The sequence below is a fragment of the Oncorhynchus mykiss genome, chromosome 16, assembly GCF_013265735.2.
Source record: "Oncorhynchus mykiss isolate Arlee chromosome 16, USDA_OmykA_1.1, whole genome shotgun sequence".
Taxonomy (NCBI): Eukaryota; Metazoa; Chordata; class Actinopteri; order Salmoniformes; family Salmonidae; genus Oncorhynchus; species Oncorhynchus mykiss.
This window is the reverse complement of record NC_048580.1, coordinates 52,483,574-52,510,733: the sequence shown is the minus strand read 5'-3', so window position 1 is coordinate 52,510,733 and position 27,160 is coordinate 52,483,574. Positions and strand designations below refer to the sequence as shown.

Genomic DNA, 27,160 nt, shown 5'->3' with positions numbered 1-27,160 from the left:
ACGTCGGGCCCTCATACCACCCTCATGGAGTCTGTTTCTGACCGTTTGAGCAGACACATGCACCTTTGTGGCCTGCTGGAGGTCATTTTGCAGGCCTCTGGCAGTGTTCCTCCTGCTCCTCCTTGCACAAAGGCGGAGGTAGCGGTCCTGCTGCTGGGTTGTTGCCCTCCTACGGCCTCCTCCACGTCTCCTGATGTACTGGCCTGTCTCCTGGTAGCGCCTCCATGCTCTGGACACTACGCTGACAGACACAGCAAACCTTCTTGCCACAGCTCGCATTGATGTGCCATCCTGGATGAGCTGCACTACCTGAGCAACTTGTGTGGGTTGTAGACTCCGTCTCATGCTACCACTAGAGTGAAAGCACCGCCAGCATTCAAAAGTGACCAAAACATCAGCCAGGAAGCATAGGAACTGAGAAGTGGTCTGTGGTCACCACCTGCAGAACCACTCCTTTATTGGGGGTGTCTTACTAATTGCCTATAATTTCCACCTGTTGTCTATTCCATTTGCACAACAGCATTTGAAATTTACTGTCAATCAGTGTTGCTTCCTAAGTGGACAGTTTGATTTCACAGAAGTGTGATTGACATTGTGTTGTTTAAGTGTTCCCTTTATTTTTTTGAGCAGTGTATATAAGACAAATTCTTAATTCACAAAACCAACTTACACAGAGAGGAAAGTTTTTCTGGAACATGCTTATTCCTGACATTGTCTGGAAAAATGCATGGTTAAGGCCTTACAAATACTGTATACCAAACAAAGTTAAGGAAGTGCACTTCAACATTTTGCATGAGATATATCCATGTAATTCTATGATTTCCACATTTGTAGCTGTTGATATCTGTGTTTTCTGTGAAAAAGAAGGTGAGAATCTGTCTCACTTGTTCTTTGAATGTAAATTTGTGTTTGAATTTTGGGAAAACCTTGCAAAGTACTTATTTACCATTATGAACACTGCCTATCATTTTAACATAAAATATATAATATATTACTATTGCAATGATAACAAAACCACTGAAATGATTGTTAATTTTTTTATTCTTGTTGCCAAATACTATATACACAAACAAAAATTCCAAAATTCTATACCAAAACTACTGATTTTTCTGATTGAATTTAATTATCTTATTAAAACACTGACCCTAGTGAATAACAAAAAGAAGAACATATTCATGAATCATTATAATAAGATATTTTCAGAGTGAATATACAGTAATTGCACTTAAATTGTTTATTTTTTGTATTGTATTTGTATTTATATTTGTTGTATGTTTGAGCATTGTTAATACCTGTGTTTGGTTTGCTAGACATGTTTGATGTAGCAATGTAAGTTGATTTTTGTATTATGAATGAAAAATAATATATATATTTTTTAAATAAAATGTAAAAAAAAATAATAATAAAACAAGTCAATTTGATGGAAACACATCTCTAGTGGGAAAATGTCCATACTGTTTTTATGCAGATTTTAGAATATTTGCATGGAAATCTGTCTCCAATTGGATGGAAACATAGCAACCGAGAAGCATTTTTTTGGGGACCTTTCTTCTTATCTTTTTAACCACAGATCATAGAAATGTGCTGTTTTATAATAGGCACACACTGGTATGGTGCTGGAGATAATGAATGGTGTTGAAAAGTGGTGGAATTGTAATAGGGCGCTCCATTCCAGTCTATTTGATGTTGAGATGTATACAGGTCCGATCTGTTGTCATTTTCTCATGGCGTCCACTCTAAAAGTGCAATAAGACACCATTATTAACCAGGTTTAATCCAACCATTTAATGCAGCTGAATTACCTGATGCATTTAAAAAAAAACTCACGACAGGTCTTATGCAAACAGATCATTTGAATGATGCCGGTGACATGATGATCGGTGATCGGCTGTCAATTATCAAATAATCTGTATTTTATCCGCATCTCATCATATCTTTTATCCGCATCTCAACTGTCTAGACCAGAGCATACGCCAAAACCAGATTGGGCAAATGTTCTATATTATTGCAACAATTTATGTGACAAAACCATCAGTAAAATCTCAAATGTAATGGAAACCCATTTATCTTGGGCAATTGAAGAACAACTGCCCCTAAAAAGCAACTTCTCGTTTTGAAAACTCTATGTGGCATTGATATGAGTAAGAAACATTTATTATTGTGTGAAAACTGTAAATGGGATCATTTTGGTCATAAAGTCAGTCTCATACAAAACTGAGATTTGCGAGATAATAGGGAAAAAGGGCATGTCACGGAATGAAGGGTATAGTAAAACTTTTCCTTGGGCTGGGTTTATTTCCACATACCCACAGCTGGCAGCACCCAAGTAATCATCAGTTCAGAGCTCAGCTGGACGTGACCCGACTGTAATGCCCATGGTCAATTTAGTTTAACAGTCGATATCCCTATGGGGGCTAGTTAGGGACCATCAGTAAATTACACAATATACATGGGGCAACATTTTAAAATGTCAATAGCTCCAAATTTCAATGACTTAAAACCACAGAACCAACAATAAATTGTAGAAATTCATATACAAATATTGAAAGCATTTAAATGGAAATGTCAAAAATGTTCTACTTCATATTCATTATCTCCAGCACCACCCCAACATCAACATAAGCGAAAATGCGCAATTCTATGTCTTGTAGTAAAAAAAGCTAAGTGTTTCCAATGACATCAACCAGTTAGTCGACAATTAGTAGGCAGGCCCTACTCACAATTGGTCAATAACACTGATGATGTCATTGGAAACACTTATCTTCCTTTACTACAAAACATCACATATGTTGATGTTGGGGTGCTGCTGGAAATTATTTTATGTAACCTTTATTTTGAGAGGGAGTCAAAGCTGAGACCAAAGTATGTTTTCCAGATGACCCCTGTACAGAACCACAAAACACATAAAAATACAATAAACACATTCAAATACATCAAATCAAATCAAATCAAATTTATTTATATAGCCCTTCGTACATCAGCTGATATCTCAAAGTGCTGTACAGAAACCCAGCCTAAAACCCCAAACAGCAAGCAATGCAGGTGTAGAAGCACGGTGGCTAGGAAAAACTCCCTAGAAAGGCCAAAACCTAGGAAGAAACCTAGAGAGGAACCAGGCTATGTGGGGTGGCCAGTCCTCTTCTGGCTGTGCCGGGTGGAGATTATAACAAAACATGGTCAAGATGTTCAAATGTTCATAAATGACCAGCATGGTCGAATAATAATAAGGCAGAACAGTTGAAACTGGAGCAGCAGCACAGCCAGGTGGACTGGGGACAGCAAGGAGTCATCATGTCAGGTATTCCTGGGGCATGGTCCTAGGGCTCAGGTCCTCCGAGAGAGAGAAAGAAAGAGAGAATTAGAGAGAGCATATGTGGGATGGCCAGTCATCTTCTGGCTGTGCCGGGTGGAGATTATAACAGAACATGGCCAAGATGTTCAAATGTTCATAAATGACCAGCATGGTCGAATAATAATAAGGCAGAACAGTTGAAACTGGAGCAGCAGCACAGCCAGGTGGACTGGGGACAGCAAGGAGTCATCATGTCAGGTAGTCCTGGGGCATGGTCCTAGGGCTCAGGTCCTCCGAGAGAGAGAAAGAGAGAAGGAGAGAATTAGAGAACGCACACTTAGATTCACACAGGACACCGAATAGGACAGGAGAAGTACTCCAGATATAACAAACTGACCCTAGCCCCCCGACACATAAACTACTGCAGCATAAATACTGGAGGCTGAGACAGGAGGGGTCAGGAGACACTGTGGCCCACTCCGAGGACACCCCCGGACAGGGCCAAACAGGAAGGATATAACCCCACCCACTTTGCCAAAGCACAGCCCCCACACCACTAGAGGGATATCTCCAACCACCAGCTTACCATCCTGAGACAAGGCTGAGTATAGCCCACAAAGACCTCCGCCACGGCACAACCCAAGGGGGGGGGGGGGGGGGGGGGGGGGGCGCCAACCCAGACAGGATGACCACATCAGTGACTCAACCCACTCAGGTGACACACCCCCTCCACTCAGGTGACGCACCCCCTACATGTTATTATACACAACAATACACAAAAAGCAAAACACAATCATAAAAAACAGACACATTCTTCAGTAAAATGGTCCCCTAACAACTGTCTGAAATGACCTAGAGGCAACAATTCCTCCAATTTTAATTTTACAATTGCATTGTAGATCATTCCACACGTAAGGTGCAAGGAAATTAAAGGCTGATTTACCTAACTCTCTAGACACCCAAGGAGTCTCCAGAGTTAACAAACCTTGTGACCGGGTTTGATAACTTGTCATTTTAAATCATGACAGTGATAAATAAGTAAGTCAAAAGTTTGAGGAGCAGAGCTTTGTAAACAAAAAGAGTATAATGATGTGATCTACATGACTTCAAAGGGGTCCAGCCAACCTTTTGGTAAATAATACAGTGATGAGTAATAAAACAGTCTCCTGTGATAAAACAAATATGATGAATATGAAGTTGAAAAATTGTGAAGATTCCCTTTAACGAGTACTCAAAGGTGTGCAACATGAAAATATTCTCCCATTTACATTGTGTAATTTATTAACGGTCCCTAACTAGCCCCAGCTATAGGCTATCCAACGTCAAAACTACTTTGCCATGGTTGCACACCAGCTGGCTGAAGTTAATTGGCGAAAGAAGCCAGCTAGCACTAGCTAGCCTAGGCGACTTCAAGACAAGACCTGGTTAGGCTGTTTCAAGTTATCTAGAAGGGCGAGTGATGTACTGTGTACCGTTTTGGCAGACAATGTACAAACACTTGCCTTATGCAAGCACACACAAGCACGACACCCACATTAAACCACCCCACCAAGACAACTCTTGTTTGGCTTCAGTCTTGGCCACTGCATTTTTTAATGGTCAAGCCAGAATTGAGACCAAATCAGGAAGTTCAGCCCTCCTTATATTGCAAAAGAGGTTGTGGTATTTATGTGCACTACATCATCACACAGACTTTTATCCGCAACAAGTCAGTTTGATGGAAACATCCCTCTGGGGGAAAAATGTACATATTTTTTTTATGTGAATTTTAGAATACTTGCATGAAAATCTGTTGGCAATTGGAAGGAAATGTAGCTACTGAGACAGAATAATCAATAGCCGTTTAATCGCATGACAAAACTCCATATTTTTTGCTTCAACATATTTCATCTTGCTCCCTACCAATGTGTTTCAGTAGCTTCACCATCATTTTTTTAGGAGGGTCTTTAGGTTTGGTTGGGTCGTCACTTTCCTGGTCTTTTGCTAGAGGTGTTTCAACTTTACTAGCATCTGCCTCCAGAGTGCCAGAGGTTTCCGTTGCACCGCTGTGGAAGCTGTAATTTCAGTCGCCTCAGAATCCTTGCCACAGCAGTTGCAAGGATCTCAGCTGCAGTTTCTATAGATATATTGTTATGTTTTTATTGTTGATCTCTGGTAATGTGCGACCAAACGCTGGGCCGGTGGATACCATGCAATCTCTACCGACTCCCTATGATTTTAAAAACAGAGCAGGTTTTGGCCTCTTGTATGTTAATGTCAGAAGTCTATTTAACAAAAATATACATTTTTAGAATATGGGCCAATACGACAAATGCAGACCTAATGGTTTTATCAGAAACTTGGCTAAAGAAATCTATGTCAAATAACTTGATTTATATTGATGAGTACACGTCTTTTTAGAACGAATCGGAAGAGTAAAGGAGGAGGAGTTGCAATTGATGTTAAATCCAAGTTTAACACCTCTGAAATTATCTCAATTACCAAAGCCAAACATTTTGAATTGCTTGCGGTTAAAATGAAAGTATGTAAGGACTCCCACATCACTGTAGTCGGCTGCTACAGACCGCCCTCGGCTTCGGGAGACGCACTAAACTATTTCTGATGTCCTGCACAAGCTAAATGACTCTGAATTCATTATTTTAGGAGATTTGAACTGGGACATGCTTACATCTGTATCGGACTCTTTTAAAGAACTGTGTGACTCTCTGAATCTCGCGCAATTAATGAATGCGCCTACCAGACCGAATCCCAGAGCACCTAACAAATCAACGCCATTGGACATTCTTCTAACAAAACCCCTCACAAATACACATCGACTGGGATATTCTGTAATGATGTCAGTGATCACTGTGCAATTTCTTGTGTTAGAAGTACAAAATGACCAAAGCCAAACCCCGTTATATTTCTAAAAGACATTTTAGACAGTTTGATGAGCAAGCGTTCTTACATAATCTGTACCATACAATGGACAGAGTAAGTCTCATTCCCGATTTTGACACTGCCAGGGAGTATTTTTCTATGCAATTTGTGTCCATTTGTGATAAACATGCCCCTGTGAAGAAATGTTGAATCAGTGGAAGGGGCAATCCCTGGTTTTCAGATAACTTGGCAGAATTAATTAGAAAGAGAAATGTCTCTTGTGCTCAAGCTAGACATACAAATGCTCCTGTTGACTGGGCCTCCTTCAGAGTGCTAAGAAACACATGTCCAGGATTTACCAGGAAGTCCAAATCAGATTTCTATCTAAATGCAGTCACAGAGAACCTGAACAACCCTACCAAGTTCTAGACGCAATCAAATCAGTGTCAGGTTCTAATGAATCCTCTGGCGTTCCTGACCATTTAATGATGGATTCTAATGAAGTGAAGGATAAAGCTGATAATGTCAGTTTTTGATAATGGTGGTGCCCAGGCCTATAACGTAAGCTCTGTTACAGTAAACTACGGTCCTTATGTGAACCATTTTATCTTTGAGCCTGTTTCTTACACGCTGACTAGACCGGACACGTCGCGTGCGCGATCGTCGCAAATTAAATTTAGAAATCCATGTTATTCAATTATTGCACCCACACTGCTCGCGCGCGCCAACGGGCGTCTGCGACACCAAGGGCTAAAATAGAACTCATTCCTATTTCTGACGCAGCGCGCTGAAAGTCATGCCTCTCCCATCTCCTCATTGGTTTATAGAAGCAGGTACCGAAGACGAACTGTTTTGCCTGTAGTTTAGATGCGATCACCATATAAATTAAATGATGAAAAGGCCTGGAAGGAGGAGAGATGACTAGAAACGATTCGGTTGGCCGTTTTATGTGTGGATTAATTGTCGGAGTAGAGGTCCTTGTGCATTTCAGGTAAAATTACAACTCAATGTTTATATCCCAGAACAAATTACCTAGCAACAGCAAGCTAGCTAAATAGGACACATTAACTTTAGCTAGCAAGTGCAAGCTAACAAGCTAAATTGCCATACATGTTTAATGATTTTCGACCTGTCCCCAAATTAATGTCAATGATTCAGAGTTTGTTTTGATATTTTAACCTGCTTGTCGTGAACACGTTTGGTGTGGGGGGGCAAAATAAAATTATGCACGGCAGCGCACGCCGGTTTGGGTTCCGTGTTATGCTGAGGTATATAAAGCACAAAAGGCAATAGACACTAAAACGTCTGCAGTTTCAGACAACCTGGATCCCTACCTCTTAAAGATAGCAGCTGGTATTATTACTGAACCTCTGGTTCACATTTTCAACTTCAGTCTCTTGACCAATTCCATACCCAGCATTTGGAAATCAACTCATGTCCTCCCACTGCTAAAGGGTGGAGATCCCTCAGGATGACAGTTATTAGCATCTATCTCCAAACTCCCTATCCTGGCCAAGGTCTATGAATCCCTAGTGAACTTCTTAATTGAAAAGAACATACTGAGCCTGGTTCAGTCTGGCTTTAGATTGGGGCACAGCACCACAACTGCAAATATGGCAGTGGCAAATGCACTTGATAAAAAGCAACGTTGTGTTGCTCTGTTTGTTAATGTATCAAAGGCATTTGATTCAGTTGACCATTAATTATTGTTGCTAGACTCAGTAACATTGGTTTCAGTGAAGGGGCAGTAAATTGGTTTAGGAACTATCTTTCTGACAGAACACAATGTGTATATATACTGACGATCACAAATCTAGCTTTCTTGAGATTAATAGAGGTGTGCCCCAGGGTTCCATTTTAGCTCCTGTGTTGTTCTCAATTTTTATGAATGAGTTGGGAAATGGGATACAACCAGCAAAGTTACATCTCTATGCAGAGGATAGTCATATATTCATGTGCTCCTTCTCTGGTTCAGGCTGTTGAAGAGCTCCAGACTGCATTTCTGTCACTCCAGGCCTCCCTTTATGGTTTCTAACTGGTCATGAATGTACAAAAACATCATACAAATACCTAGGTATATGGTTGGATGACAAGTTGTCCTTTAAAGTTCATATGGATAATCTTGTGAGGAAGCTTAAATTGAAATTGGGTTTTTATTTTCATAATAAGGCTTGCTTAGGGAAAGAAAGAAGCTTGTTCAGGCCACTTTTTCTCTCTGTAATTGATTACGTTGACTTGATATATATGCATACAACCTCCTCCGTCTTCCAGGGACTGGACTCTGTTTATCATGCATCATTGCGCTTTATTACAAATGCCAAGTCACTCACCCACCATTGCACCTTATACCAAATAGTAGGTTGGCCCTCACTTTATGTGCACAGTAAGCTACATTTGTATGTGTTCATCTACAAAGCCCTTTTGGATAAACTCCCTCTGTAGTCTGGTCTTCTTCACCACCAGCAGTAACTATACCTGGTCTACTAAGTGGTTTCTACCTTACTTAAAGTCCCCAGGACATTCACAGTATTCGTTAAGACTACCTTCTCTTCTTGTGCACTAGAGGCATGGAATAGTCTACAATCCATGCTTCATCTAGATATGTTAGTGCCACTGAATGAATTTATAATATTGATTGGAGACTCTGTTATGGAGGATTGTAAATGCTTTTTTTTAGTATGGATCATGTTGTATGTTTTAATTTTCTAATGTATCGATTGTAGCTGCCTATTGGCAAGGTCTCCCTTGAAAAATAGATTTTCCTGGTTAAATGAAGGTTAATAAAAATAAAAAAAGAACCGTTGCACATTTTGAATGGAGTTGATGGCGAGATAAAGCCTGCGAGAGAGTGCTCACACGTGCACAGATAGGCCATTTTAAAACAATGCAGCTGCAATTTAAAAATATATTATTTTCACAATTAAATAGTGACCCCAAAAGACAGATGGAGATGGGTAAATTAGACGAGCATTCTGTCTTTATATTACTGTAGCATAGACTATGCTGCACCAAATGTTGGCCTACCTGTCACAAGAAAAAAAAGTTCCCATGAGATGATGGTTCTACATGCCTGTCTCCACCCTGAGCATTGCTGATTCATTATGGAGAAGATGTATAGAAGCCAGACATTGCATATAATTTAACAGTTCCATTTCATGCCAAACTTTATAAAAATAAAGTTGCTACTCAATATATGCTCCAAACAATTTGATGGATAAACCTAATAACCAGACATTTGAAAGTGATCCACCTTCACTTTACTCTAATGCTCCAGTTGTACCAACTGCTCTCGCATGCTTGCCAGATCAAGTGCCTCTTTCGCATGGCCTATAGAGTTGAGGTGGAAACATGATTAAGACACTTCTCTTTCAGTTTGTAACTTGATACTACGAGTTTGGCTGTTCCTTTGGGGAACAACATTAATTATTTAGCTTCAAGATTTATGGCAACATTTTTGCCATTAATTCACAAACAATACCACTTTTTCTGTAATGAGTCGCAAGCTTTGGACATCTGTTCCTCAAAAGTACTGATTAATGTACACTAGTCTCATTAGCTGGGGGACAAGGTTAATGTACACAGGATGACCGTATGTGCCAAACTGACATTTATTGGCTTAATATACACCCCCATACAGTGGGGCAAAAAAGTATTTAGTCAGCCACCAATTGTGCAAGTTCTCCCACTTAAAAAGATGAGAGGCCTGTCATTTTCATCATAGGTACACTTCAACTATGACAGGCAAAATGAGAAAGAAAATCCAGAAAATCACATTGTAGGATTTTTAATGAATTTATTTGCAAATTATGGTGGAAAATAAGTATTTGGTCACCTACAAACAAGCAAGATTTCTGGCTCTCACAGACCTGTAACTTCTTCTTTAAGAGGCTCCTCTGTCCTCCACTCGTTACCTGTATTAATGGCACCTGTTTGAACTTGTTATCAGTATAAAAGACACCTGTCCACAACCTCAAACAGTCACACTCCAAACTCCACTATGGCCAAGACCAAAGAGCTGTCAAAGGACACCGGAAACAAAATTGTAGACCTGCACCAGGCTGGGAAGACTGAATCTGCAATAGGAAGCAGCTTGGTTTGAAGAAATCAACTGTGGCAGCAATTTATTAGGAAATGAAAGACATACAAGACCACTGATAATCTCCCTCGATCTGGGGCTCCACGCAAGATCTCACCCCGTGGGGTCAAAATGATCACAAGAACGGTGAGCAAAAATTCCAGAACCACACTGGGGGACCTAGTGAATTACCTGCAGAGAGCTGGGACCAAAGTAACAAAGCCTACCATCAGTAACACACTACGCCGTCAGGGACTCAAATCCTGCAGTGCCAGACGTGTCCCCCTGCTTAAGCCAGTACATGTCCAGGCCCGTCTGAAGTTTGCTAGAGAGCATTTGGATGATCCAGAAGAAGATTGGGAGAATGTCATATGGTCAGATGAAACCAAAATATTACTTTTTGGTAAAAACTCAACTCATCGTGTTTGGAGGACAAAGAATGCTGAGTTGCATCCAAAGAACACCATACCTACTGTGAAGCATGGGGGTGGAAACATCATGCTTTGGGGCTGTTTTTCTGCAAAGGGACCAGGACAACTGATCCGTGTAAAGGAAAGAATGAATGGGGCCATGTATCGTGAGATTTTGAGTGAAAACCTCCTTCCATCAGCAAGGGCATTGAAGATGAAACGTGACTGGGTCTTTCAGCATGACAATGATCCCAAACACACCGCCCAGGCAACGAAGGAGTGGCTTCGTAAGAAACATTTCAATGTCCTGGAGTGGCCTAGCCAGTCTCCAGATCTCAACCCCATAGAAAATCTTTGGAGGGAGTTGAAAGTCCGTGTTGCCCAGCAACAGCCCCAAAACATCACTGCTCTAGAGGAGATCTGCATGGAGGAATGGGCCAAAATACCAGCAACAGTGTGTGAAAATCTTGTGAAGACTTACAGAAAACGTTTGACCTCTGTCATTGCCAACAAAGGGAATATAACAAAGTATTGAGATAAGCTGTTGTTATTGACCAAATACTTATTTCCCACCATAATTTGCAAATAAATTCATTACAAATCCTACAAAGTGATTTTCTGGATTTTCTTCACTCATTTTGTCTGTCATAGTTGAAGAGGCCTGTAATTTTCATCATAGATACACATGTTTTTAAGTGGGAGAACTTGCACAATTGGTGGCTGACTAAATATTTTTTTGCCCCACTGTATATGCAACAGCAGGCCATAGGTCTAGATCAGGGATGGGCAATAGATCAATCAGCCGAGGTCTCCACTTACTGTTGCACGAGGTGCAATTTCGAGATTTGGTTGTGCATCAGCAGTTTTTCTCTTCGTTAGTCACTGACAGTCACTCAATTAGCCCATTGAGTAGCAATTTTTTTTTTATTGGTAAATGTGTCTAGCGGCCTGCTACCTAAACTTAATCAAGGAGGAATTACTGACCGGAGGGTCCCTATTGATTTTGTTAGTCACTCTTACTCAGATATCATATTCAAAACTGCAAACATTTCTCTCCACCATATGACAAAATGTGTAGAATAGCAGGAAATTAGCTTTGAAATAGTTATTTTTTAAGCTACATTCCATGGCAAAATGTGTAGAATTCCAGGAAATGTACTTTCAAACTTAAACATTTTTCTGGCTGCTGTCAAGAGAGGGACCACTAAAATGTTTTGCTTATTGGGGTACGCAGACCCTCAAGCCTATGCGGCCACTCAGTGGTCTAGATGCAGGTCACACATGCTCTTTTGCACACATCGACAGGAATGTGTCTTGAACAAGTGGAAGGACAGACAACATCCCCATGAAGAACACCTTTGTTCTTTCAATCACTGACACGCCCATCAAAGCCTGTCGCAGATAGTATGTTGATCCAGTCGACTCTAGTTCATGCCATAGTGTATATAGTTGATTGACGTTAGATGTATATTTGTTGAGGTAGTCAGTTGTTTCATTGTTCATTTTCTGCAACGATATCGCAATGGTATATTTGCATTAGATTGCAAAATGTACCTCACGCAACACAGTCTGCACGTTACTCATGACATTACTCATATGGAGTCGTCTTCTTGCTCCTCGTGTTGAGGTTGCCTGACGGGTCCAGTTCTTCTACCGCCACTATTCTTCACAGGATCCTATACAGTACACACCTCCACCCCTATAGCTCCATGTGTGTCGGGACGAGTCTTCCAGGCAAACGCGACATGGTGGGCAGGGTTGTCTAAAATACTGCATCCTTATTGGTTAGTAAAGCGATGACGCTCTCTCCCGCTCAAGATCATCAATGTGCAGTGCTGCAACCATACTATATTCGAAATCACTTGCACCTCCTGAGTTGTATCAGTAACACACCGGGTTCTACTAATCCAACCCTTGATTGAAAACTCTGATTTGGTGATTAGTATGAGATATCTCTCTGCAAGTACACAGAGGGTAAGATTACCCACTCCTCCTAAACTCTTAACAGCCTTAGATTGTATAATTATGTGTATACATAAAAAAAACAAATATCCAGTGTTCTCAAGTCTGATTAAAGATCTAGGCTATATATGGCTTGCCATAGCGTCTTTGGATAACTTCACATACACGAACAAGCCTTTGGAACTAGTTTCATCCTTGAGATAAGCGTGTTATAGAGCTCACAAGCTTGTAGTCCTAAAACAATGAAATTATTTACCTCTAGTTCATTCAGCCATTCATATGGGCAAAATTAATGGAGAAAGCATAGGGTTTGGGAATAAACACAGGCTTATGACATGTTATACCTTTTTGTTCTGTGAGATATCAGTCAGTTAACATGACCTTTATGATTTATTAAATCTTTGTGCGTGATTACATATCATTAAATTCAGCTGATTTTAAGATTATCATAGAACAAAACGTTTAAGATTTCCTAAAACTGTGTTTACCACAGACCTAATATTCAGCGTTTATCCAAAAACTACATTTTCCCATAAGCTTTGTTCAACGAACCATAGCGGAGTTAGTGCCTACAAAAAGACGCCATTACTATTGCTCTTTCTGTATCTTTGCCCTTCATTGAGACTGTAACCTACACTGTGACGTGGTAAGGTTGGACCAAGGTGCAGAGAAGAGACCAGATGAGGAATCAGTGGTTAAGGATAAACATACAGTGCCTTATGAAAGTATTCGGCCCCCTTGAACTTTGCGACCTTTTGCCACATTTCAGGCTTCAAACATAAAGATATAAAACTGTATTTTTTTGTGAAGAATCAACAACAATTGGGACACAATCATGAAGTGGAACGACATTTATTGGATATTTCAAACTTTTTTAACAAATAAAAAACTGAAAAATTGGGCGTGCAAAATTATTCAGCCCCTTTACTTTCAGTGCAGCAAACTCTCTCCAGAAGTTCAGTGAGGATCTCTGAATGATCCAATGTTGACCTAAATGACTAATGATGATACATACAATCCACCTGTGTGTAATCAAGTCTCCGTATAAATGCACCTGCACTGTGATAGTCTCAGAGGTCCGTTAAAAGCGCAGAGAGCATCATGAAGAACAAGGAACACACCAGGCAGGTCCGAGATACTGTTGTGAAGAAGTTTAAAGCCGGATTTGGATACAAAAAGATTTCCCAAGCTTTAAACATCCCAAGGAGCACTGTGCAAGCGATAATATTGAAATGGAAGGAGTATCAGACCACTGCAAATCTACCAAGACCTGGCCGTCCCTCTAAACTTTCAGCTCATACAAGGAGAAGACTGATCAGAGATGCAGCCAAGAGGCCCATGATCACTCTGGATGAACTACAGAGATCTACAGCTGAGGTGGGAGACTCTGTCCATAGGACAACAATCAGTCGTATATTGCACAAATCTGGCCTTTATGGAAGAGTGGCAAGAAGAAAGCCATTTCTTAAAGATATCCATAAAAAGTGTTGTTTAAAGTTTGCCACAAGCCACCTGGGAGACACACCAAACATGTGGAAGAAGGTGCTCTGGTCAGATGAAACCAAAATTGAACTTTTTGGCAACAATGCAAAACGTTATGTTTGGCGTAAAAGCAACACAGCTGAACACACCATGCCCACTGTCAAACATGGTGGTGGCATCATCATGGTTTGGGCCTGCTTTTCTTCAGCAGGGACAGGGAAGATGGTTAAAATTGATGGGAAGATGGATGGAACCAAATACAGGACCATTCTGGAAGAAAACCTGATGGAGTCTGCAAAAGACCTGAGACTGGGACGGAGATTTGTCTTCCAACAAGACAATGATCCAAAACATAAAGCAAAATCTACAATGGAATGGTTCAAAAATAAACATATCCAGGTGTTAGAATGGCCAAGTCAAAGTCCAGACCTGAATCCAATCGAGAATCTGTGGAAAGAACTGAAAACTGCTGTTCACAAATGCTCTCCATCCAACCTCACTGAGCTCGAGCTGTTTTGCAAGGAGGAATGGGAAAAAATGTCAGTCTCTTGATGTGCAAAACTGATAGAGACATACCCCAAGCGACTTACAGCTGTAATCGCAGCAAAAGGTGGCGCTACAAAGTAATAACTTAAGGGGGCTGAATAATTTTGAACGCCCAATTTTTCAGTTTTTGATTTGTTAAAAAAGTTTGAAATATCCAATAAATGTCGTTCCACTTCATGATTGTGTCCCACTTGTTGTTGATTCTTCACAAAAAAATACAGTTTTATATCTTTATGTTTGAAGCCTGAAATGTGGCAAAAGGTCGCAAAGTTCAAGGGGGCCGAATACTTTCGCAAGGCACTGTACATTACTAAGATTTGGTAGCCACCGGATCACAGTACACTTGAAAAAACAGCAAACACTAAGTCTCAAACTCACTCAGGAAATGAACGCACACAGTAAACAATTCAAGCTTCTGCAAAGGACCACAAAAAGCACACTTATTTTAACAGGTACACAATCATGAAATATGGTGCCAGGGTGGAACCATGACACACACTGTTCACTATGTTCATGCTTATCTCTGGTGGTGTGTGGCAATGGCTCTCTCCAGACCAGCCAGAGTGTAATGGGTATCCTTTAAGTAGGCTCTGTTGACAAAATGGTATGTCATGGGGTTTGGGCACAGCATGCCCGTGCAAGGAGATGGATAGATGGTTGTTATGCAACCGCATGTAATACAACTAAGTTCATCCCAATGAAAATATTATAATAAGGCACATATTACATTGTCAACCATTTAGGCACATTGGGCTGGGGAAGTGGAATAGGTCTACCTTCTTGAGGAGAGATTATGAAATTGTCTGAGCACAGCAACACACATGAAGTGATGGTGGTGACCAATATAATACAATAAATAAGAATTAGGGGATATATAGATTTTAGGATGTCCATAATCGCAGGCTCTTTAAACATCCACGATAACCTGAATATGTACAGTACCAGTCAAAAGTTTAGTTATTTTTACTATTCTCTACATTGTAGAATAACAGTGAAGACATCAAAACTATGAAATAACACATGGAATCATGTAGTAACCAAAGAAGTGTAAAGCAAATCAAAATATATTTTATATTTGAGATTCTTCAAAGTAGCCACCCTTTGCCTTGCTGACAGCTTTGTGTACTTTTGGCTTTCTCTCAACCAGCTTCACTTTGAATGCTTTTCCAACAGTCTTGAAGGAGTTTCCACATATGCTGAGCACTTGTTGGCTGCTTTTCCTTCACTCTGCAGTCAAACTCATCCCAAACTATCTCAATTGGGTTGAGATTGGGTGATTGTGAAGTCCAGAACATCTGATGCAGCACTCAGTCACTCTCCTTCTTGATCAAATTGCCCTTACACAGCCTGGAGGTGTGTTGGGTCATTGTCCTGTTGAAAAACAAATGGTAGTCCCATTAAGCGCAAACCAGATGGGATGGCATATCGCTGCAGAATGCTGTGGTAGCCATGTTGGGTGGCGCAGTGGTCTTAGAATTGCATTGGTATACATTTTATATGCATGTGTAGGCTATATGCTTAAGGGGGCAACAAAGTTACCAATGCAAGAGATTTTCATTACCCTTGATTAAATTATGTGATTTCAAATTTGACAATGAATGGAGTTAGCAATACATATATATTATATCTGACAATAATAACCTTCTACGGTGAGCTCAAGGTATTAGGACAGACACATTTTCTGTTGTTTTGTCACTGTTCTCCAGCACTTTGGATTTGAAATGATGCAATGACTAGGAGGTTAAAGTGCAAACTCATCTTTTTAATTTGAACAGTTTAGAAATTATAGCAAGTTACAGATGCACAAATATCATACCCCCAAGACATGCCATTTCAGAATGTCCCCAGTGAAAGTTGTGTCCCTGAGTTTTTATTTTATTTTTATGGTTCACCGATATGGATGAAAATACCCTCCTATTAAAGCTGACAGTCTGCACTTTAACCTCAGTCATTGTATCATTTCAAATTGAATGTGCTGGAGTACAGAGCCAAAACAACAACAAAAAATGTGTTACTGTCCCAATACTTTTGGAGCTCACTGTATATAACCTACACCCCGTCTAAGCAATGAGCGTTGTAAAAGAGTCTGACATAACAGCCTGCAGTGCACGCATAGCTGTCAGTAAGTAGGCTACTCCTGAGTCGTGACATAAACTGACGTCATGCTTGGGGCGGGACAGCGACAAGATACATAAACTGGAACAGGCACCGCGCTGTATCGGTTAGAATATTCAACCTGAAAATATAAGCATGTCGGTCGTGTGCACCTCTTTAGCCCGAAACGCCGTGGCATTACGGAACACCGGGGCGATGGTGGTAAGTAAAGGAGAAAAATAATGAAGTTGGGGAATGGAAAGAAAAGACCTATGACTGGGATAGGTAGACTCATATCAAATGGGTGGTCGTAGACCACCTTCCTGCCTGGCCATGCAACGTGTTTTTACTAGCTGTCAATAGATCCATGTCTGGTTTATGGCATGGCTTCAAATAGTATGCTGTTGTTCATATAGCTTACTAGACAGTTCCTCTAAAAGGAAAGCTCACAAACTGTTGTCAATTGGAGGTTTACCTTACATCAGAGTAAAGCACAGTAGAACAATCAAAGAGAAGCTATTCCTTAATTTGAGTGACTTTGTTAAAGTAAATAATATATTCAGTTACGAAATATGATTTGCCTAATCGATTTTGAAATGGCGCATGTTTCAGTTAGGTTTATAGGCCTATGCATCTTTTGAACGACTGTTGCGCAAATTGTGTTTCAGATTAGAGATTTTTTTAATGTAATTGTTAGTTTTCTTTCATAATTTAGTTTTTATTTTTAAGAACAGCGTTACTCTTAACTTAAGGTTTATTTATCATTATCGAATGTATTGTGGCCAAAATGTTAGTTATGAAACTTGAAATTGAGGGTGATATAACAACTCAGAGCAGTACATATGTCCTACCGCTAGAGGGAAATGTCTACCTTGTTATGAAAGTAGATATTTTCCTTTAGCTTAAAACCCCCATATGAATATACAACTGTCTTTTTGACATACGGTAGATATTTTTATTTCCGACTGAAATACATTTTCATTTCAGTTGATCTATTGTGTAAATCTGGTGTAGTATACTTTCACTCACCCCATGTCTTGCCTATCTATTGATATCAAAGCAAAGCCCATAAACAGCTGTATGAATCAAATTCAAATCAAATTTTATTTGTCAGATGCTTCGTAGACAACAGCTGTAGACTAACAGTGAAATGCTTACAGGACCTTTTCCAACAATGCATAGTTAAAGATAAGATTAAGAAATATAATAAAAAATGTAAATAGTGAATAAGGAATGAAAATAACATGTACAAATAACATGGCTATATATAGTTAGTAATATTAGATACTAAAACCAGCATTTAACACCAAAAACAATAATATAAGTCTAATTTTAACATTTAATTCCTCCTACATTGATACATGTTGTCTATGTCTCGTCTCCAGATGGTGCGCTATGCACAGACCGCAGCCGCCCCGGCATCTGAGCCCAGGATCAAGAAGTTCCAGATCTACCGCTGGGACCCAGACACAATGGGGGATAAGCCACGCATGCAGACATATGAAATTGACCTTAACAAGTAAGTACAACGACAGAAAGGGTCTTCAGTTGTTTAAAACCTATCAATGTCAGCGTATAGTCTGCATTGATGGAATTGCTCTCATTGATTAATATCTGCATTGTTAACAAATCCTTCTCCCTACTATTACAGCTGTGGCCCCATGGTTTTGGATGCCCTCATTAAAATCAAGAATGAGATGGACCCCACGCTCACATTCAGACGCTCCTGCAGAGAGGGTAAGGCATGAAGAGCAATTTGCAGAGTGGAGAGAAGTGGGTGTCATCATTATAGGTAGAAAGTAGAAATCATAAAATATAGACCTATAGATATAATGTATCCTATTCTACAATGATAGAGCGTCATGAAATATGAAATGAGCCTTGGTGTGGAGTTGTCCTTTTCAGTGGTGTGATATACATGCATCTTGCTTTAGGTATCTGCGGCTCATGTGCCATGAACATCAACGGAGGCAACACACTGGCCTGCTTAAACAAAATAGACATCAATACCAGCAAACCGATCAAAATTTACCCACTCCCACATATGTACGTTGTCAAAGATCTGGTGCCGGTGAGTATTATGGTTACATTTAGAAGTAAATGAATACTGATTATTATAGCTGCATTAAAAAAGTAACAAATCTAAAAGACAAACACTGAATAAAACAATGCAATGTTTAGTCACCATGTGGTAGCCTATATTTTGTTGACTAAGGGTGTACATGTATTGTGTGTGCCTCTACAGGACATGAGTAATTTCTATGCCCAGTACAAGTCCATCGAGCCCTTCCTGAAGAAGAAAGATGAGTCTCAGGAGGGCAAGGAGCAGTACCACCAGACTGTGGAAGACAGGCAAAAGCTGGTACATATTTCATCTCCTGGCCATTGGCAGCAGATTTCAGTAGCTATACTATCAATGCATCATATGCAATTTCCATGTCTAGTCTGAAAAACAAGTACATATACCCATTTGATTAAGCTATCAGAAAGGAACAATGTACTATTTTGTAGGGTTGAAGTAATCTAGTCAGTTGAACCAATTTAATTTGTTGCATTGAAACCTTGTCTCGCCCTTGAGAAGGAAATAATTTTATACACGTGAACCACACTTTGCCAAACCTTTCTGGCATTTCAACTTACCACTTTGTATATTTGAACATATGTTATATTGTTAGAGCGCAAGGAGTTTTCATGACAAAATAAATCTGATCTCTAATTGTCCTCCTCTCCCAGGATGGTCTGTATGAGTGCATTCTCTGTGCCTGCTGTAGCACCAGCTGCCCTAGTTACTGGTGGAATGGAGATAAGTATCTGGGCCCTGCTGTCCTCATGCAGGTATGTATTGGGTTTTTAGTCAATATATGAATCTTTTTTTTATGCTTTTACTTTTTTGACAGGGAGAACCGATGTCTGAAAACAAAGTAAAGCTGACGTATGAATGCATTTTCAACAGGCATGTAATTGGATGATTGATTCACCTAATGAGTTTGTCTGGCATCTCCATCCCAGAGATTTATGATATTGCTGTATGAAGTAAATTAATCTGATTAATGTGTTTCCTTCCTCAACAGGCCTATCGTTGGATGATTGATTCACGTGATGAGTTCACAGAGGAACGACTGTCGAAGCTCCAGGACCCCTTCTCTCTCTACCGCTGTCACACAATCATGAACTGCACTAAGACATGCCCCAAGGTACACTCAACATCTGAATAGAGTGCATCTGGTTTAGCCTTCATTTGCTAAACCAAACCACCATTTCTAAATACAGTAATAAGACTAGTGTAGAGTTCAGCACAGTGGACTTCAGACCACTTATACAACTCATGCAGCTTAAAGGTAGTTATTGCCGATCCCTTTCTGTCATGTTATTCATCATTCCATCTTTATTTACCTTTTATTTTCTATTAATTCCACAGGGACTCAACCCAGGAAAGGCTATTGCTGAGATCAAGAAAATGATGGCAACATATAAAGAGAAAGTCATTAACCCTGTGAACATTGTGGATAACCACCGGACTTGAAATCCACTAGTAATGACTCTAATGCTGAACTTTCGATTAAACATTAGCCTTTCAACAGTGTCTGTCCCTTTCATTAGGCTTCGCACATGAAAAAAGATACAGGCAGCCTAGAAGATACTGCTGATTTTATATATGTGAGAGTGGAATAACTGCTCCTCCTTCTAGAAATGTTTTTTTTTCCTTCTAAAAATACATACAAAAGTAATGTTTGATGTGGTGATAGAGCTTATTACTCAGTGTGTGTGTGTAGATTGTACAGCAGAGGTTGGCACCAGGTACTGGCCTACAAGTATTTAAGATTTTGGGGGGATTTTAGTTTTGGGAGAAAAAAATTCTAAAACCACCAGGAATTCAGCAAAAAATGTGTTTCGTTTAGGAAATCTGTTCAAGTATTCCCATTAATAAAAAAAGATGTGATCGTGTTTCAATGTAATCAGGGTCTGAAATTATTGCTATTTCAAATTCAATCTCTTTTGGGGCTTAGTTGTGGTCAATTTGCAGTGTGTAAATTATTTTGAATTATGTTCCGGCACCCCCGACTATCCACTCCTACAAAAATCAGCCAACAGCTGATTCTAGTTGCCTACCCATGTTGTGCAGCCTTATAACCACATTATGGGATGATGAGCTCTGGACCACAATTTGATGTTTGTTCATTGGATATACTGTATCTATACATAATATTTTAAGGAAAACCAGTTAAATGTTATTTAAATGCTTATCAATAAAGGAAGTAGAATTAAAACAGGCTTTGGAGATGTCTTAATTTACCATTGTAACACATTGATAGGTTTCATGAACGAAACTGAAATGGTTTAGTTGATTTTTAAAAGAATTGATACTTTATCTGGTTAATGGCTGTAAGAATAGTTTTGGGGTCAAAGATCTACTCAGAATGCAAGTATGTTATCAAAACTATGATTTAGCATTGTCCCATGGGGAATGGAGTTGGGAAAAATGTATGTTACATCTCGTAAATATTGTATGGCGAAATTTGATTTCATGTCTAGGTGTGGGGCTCTATTTTGGTGGCAAAGCCCCCGAAAAGATCTCCCCTGTCATTTTCAGATTATATACACTATGCTGATTGATCAAAATAAACAAAAACAAACCCCATTGCATACCAACGCCTATTTATTTATTAACTTTTTTTGTTGTTGAATAAACTCTGTTTTATTATTGTCAAACTATTCGTGGGCTTCCGTAGAAATGCGTTTGGTGTCACATGACGGGATAGAGAGGCAAAACGGAAGATAACGGTTTCGCTAGTATCGGGTACTTGTGCAAGACAATTTTGCCAGTTGTATGACTGGCAACTAATTATGGTATCGATTACTAAATTATCATGACTAAAGGAAGGATGGACACGCTTGGTGAGTTTTGCAGTATGGCCGTTACGCCACCCCCTGACAATCCTGCTTGGGGAATGAACATTGAATCTAACGTTAATGTATGTAGCTACCAAATTTAGCCGATTAAACTCAACGATTTATGTTGGAGTTGAGCGGTACCTAGCGTGGGCGGACTGAAGTGCAGACGTCACATAAAATGCATTTTAAAAATATATTTTTTAATGATTTCAGCATCCAAAAAATAGCCCGACATGACATTGTTCTGGGTGCTGAAAGTAGTTTCAGATAGAAACGGAATTGTATGACGTCAGAGCTCCGCCCACACCAGTCGCCGCTCAACTCCAACATAAATCGTTGAGCTGAGTCGGCTAGTAACTAGCAAACTCTTGAATTTCTGGCTCCAGCAAATATCTTCTCATACAGACTCAATGAGACAGGATGTGGACTGGTGCCAGATAGGATGGTGCGTTACTTTCACCAACAGAAGAGGTGGTGAAATCACATTTAGAATTAGAAGCTAGGTACTAACGTTAACTAGAATGCTAGATACTAGAATGCTAGATACTGTATGCTAGCTAGCTAAAGTAGTGACGTGAACTAGCTAGCCTAGCTCGTGTGTACTAGCTAGCTGCAATATCAACCGTGGTTAATATAACGCCCTGGACCAGATCTGACACCACAAGAGTTTCTAAACCTTGAGCGCATCTGTTTTGAGGTTCGCAGACCACACGGAGTTGGCACCCATAATCTGCAGCTGAATGCTTCTCTGCAGTATTTGTATTGGAAAACACTGGTGTTGAGCTACAAACTAATCCAACATTTTGCTTTTGGGAAATGTGCAAAGTCGGTGTTGACCACCTGTAGCAACCGTAGCTGAACCATTTATTGTGAACACAGTTGTAGCTAACTGACACTGCAGCAGGTTGTTTACCTCTGTGTTGTCTAGCTATGGGAGTTGCCGGCTTAAAACTCTTTCTGACAACTCGCCTGTCAAGGCACAATCAGTTTTATAATAATTTATTAATTTGGAATGAATAGGATTTAGCCTAAAACAAAATTCAACTATGATTATGATCGAATTATGATTCTTTTTAAAACTGCAAGCACAACTAAATCTTTCTCTCATGATGAAATGATCATGGGACATGGTTACAACAGCACAAGCTGAATTTGCTAACATGTGACAACTTCAGCCATGCCTCCCCAGTAAGGGCTGAATCATGATCTAGTCCTGATTCCTTGAACCCTCTCAGTGTAGTGATTGTGGGAACGGCCTGTGCCAATTAGCCTGGGCCTCTTGGCAGAGGTAGTAGCACACCTGCAGGGAAGTAACTGACCAACACTTTGTCAGGTCTCCGTGTGGCAATCAATATTTGTTTGCTTTTGACCTACTGTAAGGCACGTGCACAAGACAAAAGTACATTTTATTTATTTTATTTATTTACTTCACCTTTATTTAACCAGGTAGGCAAGTTGAGAACAAGTTCTCATTTACAATTGCGACCTGGCCAAGATAAAGCAAAGCAGTTCGACACACAACACATGGAGTAAAACAAACATACAGTCAATAATACAGTAAAAAATAAGTATATACAATGTGAGCAAATGAGGTGAGATAATGGAGGTAAAGGCAAAAAAAAAAGGCTATGGTGGCGAAGTAAATACAATATAGCAAGTAAAACACTGGAATGGTAGATTTGCAGTGGAAGAACTTGCAAAGTAGAGAGAGAAATAATGGGGTGCAAAGAAGCAAAATAAATACAGTAGGGGGAGAGGTAGTTGTTTGGGCTAAATTATACATGGGCAATGTACAGGTGCAGTAATATGTGAGCTGCTCTGACAGCTGGTGCTTAAAGCTAGTGAGGGAGATAAGTGTTTCCAGTTTCAGAGATTTTTGTAATTCGTTCCAGTCATTGGTAGCAGAGAACTGGAAGGAGAAGCGGCCAAAGGAAGAATTGGTTTTGGGGGTGACCAGAGAGATATACCTGCTGGAGCGAGTGCTACATGTGCACATGGTGCATAATAAACATAGTCTTGCAGGTGTTTACATGATTCTGTGCATGTGCCAGGTGATTGTACTGACCTGTTGCACCCTCTACAACCACTGATTATTATTTGACTCTGCTGGTCATCTATGAACGTTTGAACATCTTGAAAAACAATCTGGCCTTAAATGGCCATGTACAGTGGCTTGCGAAAGTATTCACCCCCCTTGGCATTTTTCCTATTTTGTTGCCTTACAACCTGGAATTAAAATATATTTTTTTGGGGGGGTTAGTATCATTTGATTTACACAACATGCCTACCACTGAAGATGCTAAATATTTTTTATTGTGAAACAAACAAGAAATAAGACAAAACAGAAAACTTGAGCGTGCATAACTATTCACGCCCCCAAAGTCAATACTTTGTAGAGCAACCTTTTGCAGCAATCACAGCTGCAAGTCTCTTGGAGTATGTCTCTACAAGCTTGGCACATCTAGCCACTGGGATTTTTGCCCATTCTTCATGGCAAAACTGCTCCAAGTCCTTCAAATTGGATGGGTTCCGCTGGTGTATAACAATCTTTAAATTACACCACAGATTCTCAATTGAATTAAGGTCTGGGCTTTGACTAGGCCATTGCAAGACATTTAAATGCTTCCCCTTAAACCACTCAAGTGTTGCTTTAGCAGTATGCTTAGGGTCATTGCCCTGCTGGAAGGTGAACTGCCGTCCCAGTCTCAAATCTCTTGAATACTGAAACAGGTTTCCCCACAAGAATTTCCCAGTATTTAGCACCATCCATCATTCTGTCAATTCGGACCAGTTTCCCAGTCCCTGCCGATGAAAAACATCCCCACAGCATGATGCTGCCACCAACATGCTTCACCGTGGGGATGGTATTCTTGGGGTGATGGGGTGTTGGGTTTGCACCAGACATAGCATTTTCCTTGATGGCTTAAAAGCTCATTTTTAGTCTCACCTGACCAGAGTACCTTTTTCCATATGTTTAGGTTCTTATATAACTCACGGACACTGGAGAAGCTTAACCAAGTTGAATTCTTCTCAAAAGGTTGACACAGCTGTATTCAGACAAAAAACAAGTATATATACCCCACTTTAGACACTCCTTCTCTCCAATTCGTACATCCTATGGTTCCACAGGAAAAGGGTAACAGGATAATAAACCCTTATTACTCCCTTCAAGGGATCTGGCCTGACCTCTTGACATCAACCCCTCCATCCGCTCCCCTATAGCAATCCTGTGATCTCCTCCCGTCCACCCAACACATTCCAAAGCCATCTGTCTTTCTACAGTAAACCATTATCTTCTGACATAAAACCCAGTCTCTTCCACTCCTTATATTCTATGCTTCTGATCTATCACTTATTTAATATCTCAATGTTCAAAGTTTATCCCGAATCCAATAATATGTTTGGGGAGTCTTCCAAATGCCTTTTGGTGAACACCAAACTTGTTTTCTTATTTTTCTCTCTAAGCAATGACTTTTTTTCTGGCCACTCTTCCATAAAGCCCAGCTCTGTGGAGTGTACGGCTTAAAGTGGTCCTATGGACAGATACTCCAATCTCCTCTGTAGAGCTTTGCAGCTCCTTCAGGGTTATCTTTGGTCTCTTTGTTGCCTCTCTGATTAATGCCCTCCTTGCCTGGTCCATGAGTTTCGGTGGGTGGCCCTCTCTTGGCAGGTTTGTTGTGGTGCCATATTCTTTCCATTTTTTAATAACGGATTTAATGGTGCTCCGTGGGATGTTCAAAGTTTTTGATATTTTTTTTATAACCCAACCCTGATCTGTACTTCTCCACAACTTTGTCCCTGACCTGTTTGGAGAGCTCCTTGGTCTTCATGTGCCGCTCGCTTTGTGGTGCCCCTTGCTTGGTGATGTTGCAGACTCTGGGGCCTTTCAGAACAGGCGTACATGTAGTGAGATCATGTGACACTTAGATTGCACACAGGTGGACTTTATTTAACTAATTATGTGACTTCTGAAGGGAATTGGTTGCACCAGATCTTATTTAGGGGCTTCATAGCAAAGGGGTATATGCACGCACCATGTTTCCTGTGGTTTTTTTGTAACAAGTTGTTTTTTTCATTTCACTTCACCAATTTGGACTATTACACTATTACATGTCCATTACATGAAATCCCCCAAAAATCGATTTAAATTACAGGTTGTAGCACAACCAAATATGAAAAACGCGAAGGGGGATGAATACTTTTGCAAGGCACTGTACTCTTATAATCTCCACTCGTCAAAGCCAGAAGAGGACTGGCCACCCCTCAGAGCCTGGTTCCTCTCTAGATTTCTTTGCTGGGTTCCTGCCTTTCTAGGGAGTTTTTCCTAGCCACCGTGCTTCTACATCTGCATTGCTTGCTGCTTTGGGGTTTTAGACTGGGTTTCTGTAAATAGGGCTTTATAAATACATTTGATTGATTTAAATTTCAAAGGCAGTACCGGTGCTCTAAAAAGTTGGGCAAATAATACTTATGGATATTCTATCTCAAATTTTGACCAGCTGAAGGACCAACTGCACAGACAACTGATAGAGTAAGTTCAAATGTAATTTTATTCAATATTCTGTCTTGTAAGGAAATATAAATTGGTATCACAGTCTGATTTATTTGGCAACTGATCTGCATGCTTTGCCAAAGGAAAAGTTGGCTGGACTGCCTTTTCATTATCTTCAACTAGAGAAGAGGCTTTGGGTCAACTTCTAAAGGCAAGGAGTTGCACAGATGTGCATATCATTAGGCTAATGAGTACGCTAGGATATTTGTTTGGAATGCAAGGTGATAGATCAGTGAGTCTGCAGTACTTTGCTCAGGCTGATCGAATGTACAGATGAGGCATAAATGAGACAAAGATTACCCTCCCCAATCCTAGTTTTAGAACCATTTTCTCCAGTGAATGTAAGTTTCAAATGTCCTGACTCTCAGCTGACACTACAATACCACTAGTCAGCAGGTCCAACAATGTCACAGAGGTCTCAAGTTTCTTTTTTTGGTTTTGAACTTTACCCCTTTTTCTCCCCAATTTCGTGGTATCCAATTGTTTTAGTAGCTACTATCTTGTCTCATCGTTACAACTCCCGTACGAGCTCGGGAGAGACGTAGGTTGAAAGTCATGCGTCCTCCGATACACAACCCAACCAAGCCGCACTGCTTCTTTACACAGCGCGCATCCAACCCGGAAGCCAGCCGCACCAATGTGTCGGAGGAAACACCGTGCACCTGGCAACCTTGGTTAGCGCGCACTGCGCCCGGCCCGCCACAGGAGTCGCTGGTGCACGATGAGACGAGGACATCCCTACCTGCCAAACCCTCCCTAACCTGGACGACGCTAGGCCAATTGTGCGTCGCCCCACGGACCTCCCGGTCGCGGCCGGTTACGACAGAGCCTGGGCACGAACCCAGAGTCTCTGATGGCACAGCTGGCGCTGCAGTACAGCGCCCTTAACCACTGCGCCACCCGGGAGGCCCTAGATGTCTCAAGTTTTGAGGGAGCGTGCAATTGGCATGCTCACCGCAGGAATGTCCACCAGAGCTGTTGCCAGAGAATTGTAT

The 27,160-nt window shown here is 40.5% G+C and overlaps 2 protein-coding genes across 5 annotated transcripts in view; both read left to right on the top strand.

Annotated features, from left to right (window-relative positions):
• Positions 1 to 7,056: 7,056 nt before the first annotated feature.
• Positions 7,057 to 20,988, top strand: LOC110492247 (succinate dehydrogenase [ubiquinone] iron-sulfur subunit, mitochondrial). Of its 2 annotated transcripts, none has more exons than XM_036947206.1 (8): positions 7,057 to 7,142; positions 18,106 to 18,239; positions 18,372 to 18,457; positions 18,655 to 18,791; positions 18,966 to 19,082; positions 19,454 to 19,555; positions 19,792 to 19,914; positions 20,139 to 20,988. In XM_036947206.1, exons 2-8 carry the CDS (start codon positions 18,106 to 18,108, stop codon positions 20,241 to 20,243), a joined length of 804 nt encoding a protein of 267 aa, XP_036803101.1. In that variant the 5' UTR covers positions 7,057 to 7,142; the 3' UTR covers positions 20,244 to 20,988. The 2 variants fall into 2 exon arrangements, with proteins under 2 accessions (XP_036803101.1, XP_021422069.2); XM_021566394.2 differs by lacking the exon at positions 7,057 to 7,142 and adding an exon at positions 16,782 to 16,942.
• Positions 20,989 to 21,468: 480 nt separating this feature from the next.
• The window catches only part of atp13a2 (ATPase cation transporting 13A2), a 36,302-nt gene continuing 30,610 nt past the window's right edge, over positions 21,469 to 27,160 (top strand). For all 3 annotated transcript variants that reach the window (XM_021566391.2, XM_036947205.1, XM_021566390.2), the window contains exon 1: positions 21,469 to 21,616. In XM_021566391.2, the coding sequence (XP_021422066.2) occupies positions 21,589 to 21,616 (28 nt within the window). In that variant the 5' untranslated portion in view covers positions 21,469 to 21,588. The remainder of the gene's footprint in view (positions 21,617 to 27,160) is intronic.

What these genes read in the sequence shown, in the direction of transcription:
- LOC110492247 (XM_021566394.2), top strand. Translation starts at nt 16,877, where the DNA reads ATGTCGGTCGTGTGCACCTCTTTAGCCCGAAACGCCGTGGCATTACGG. An exon ending in CAGACGCTCCTGCAGAGAGG is followed by an intron (nt 18,458 to 18,654) that starts GTAAGGCATGAA and finishes ATCTTGCTTTAG; the next exon opens with GTATCTGCGGCTCATGTGCC. An exon ending in TGGAAGACAGGCAAAAGCTG is followed by an intron (nt 19,083 to 19,453) that starts GTACATATTTCA and finishes CTCCTCTCCCAG; the next exon opens with GATGGTCTGTATGAGTGCAT.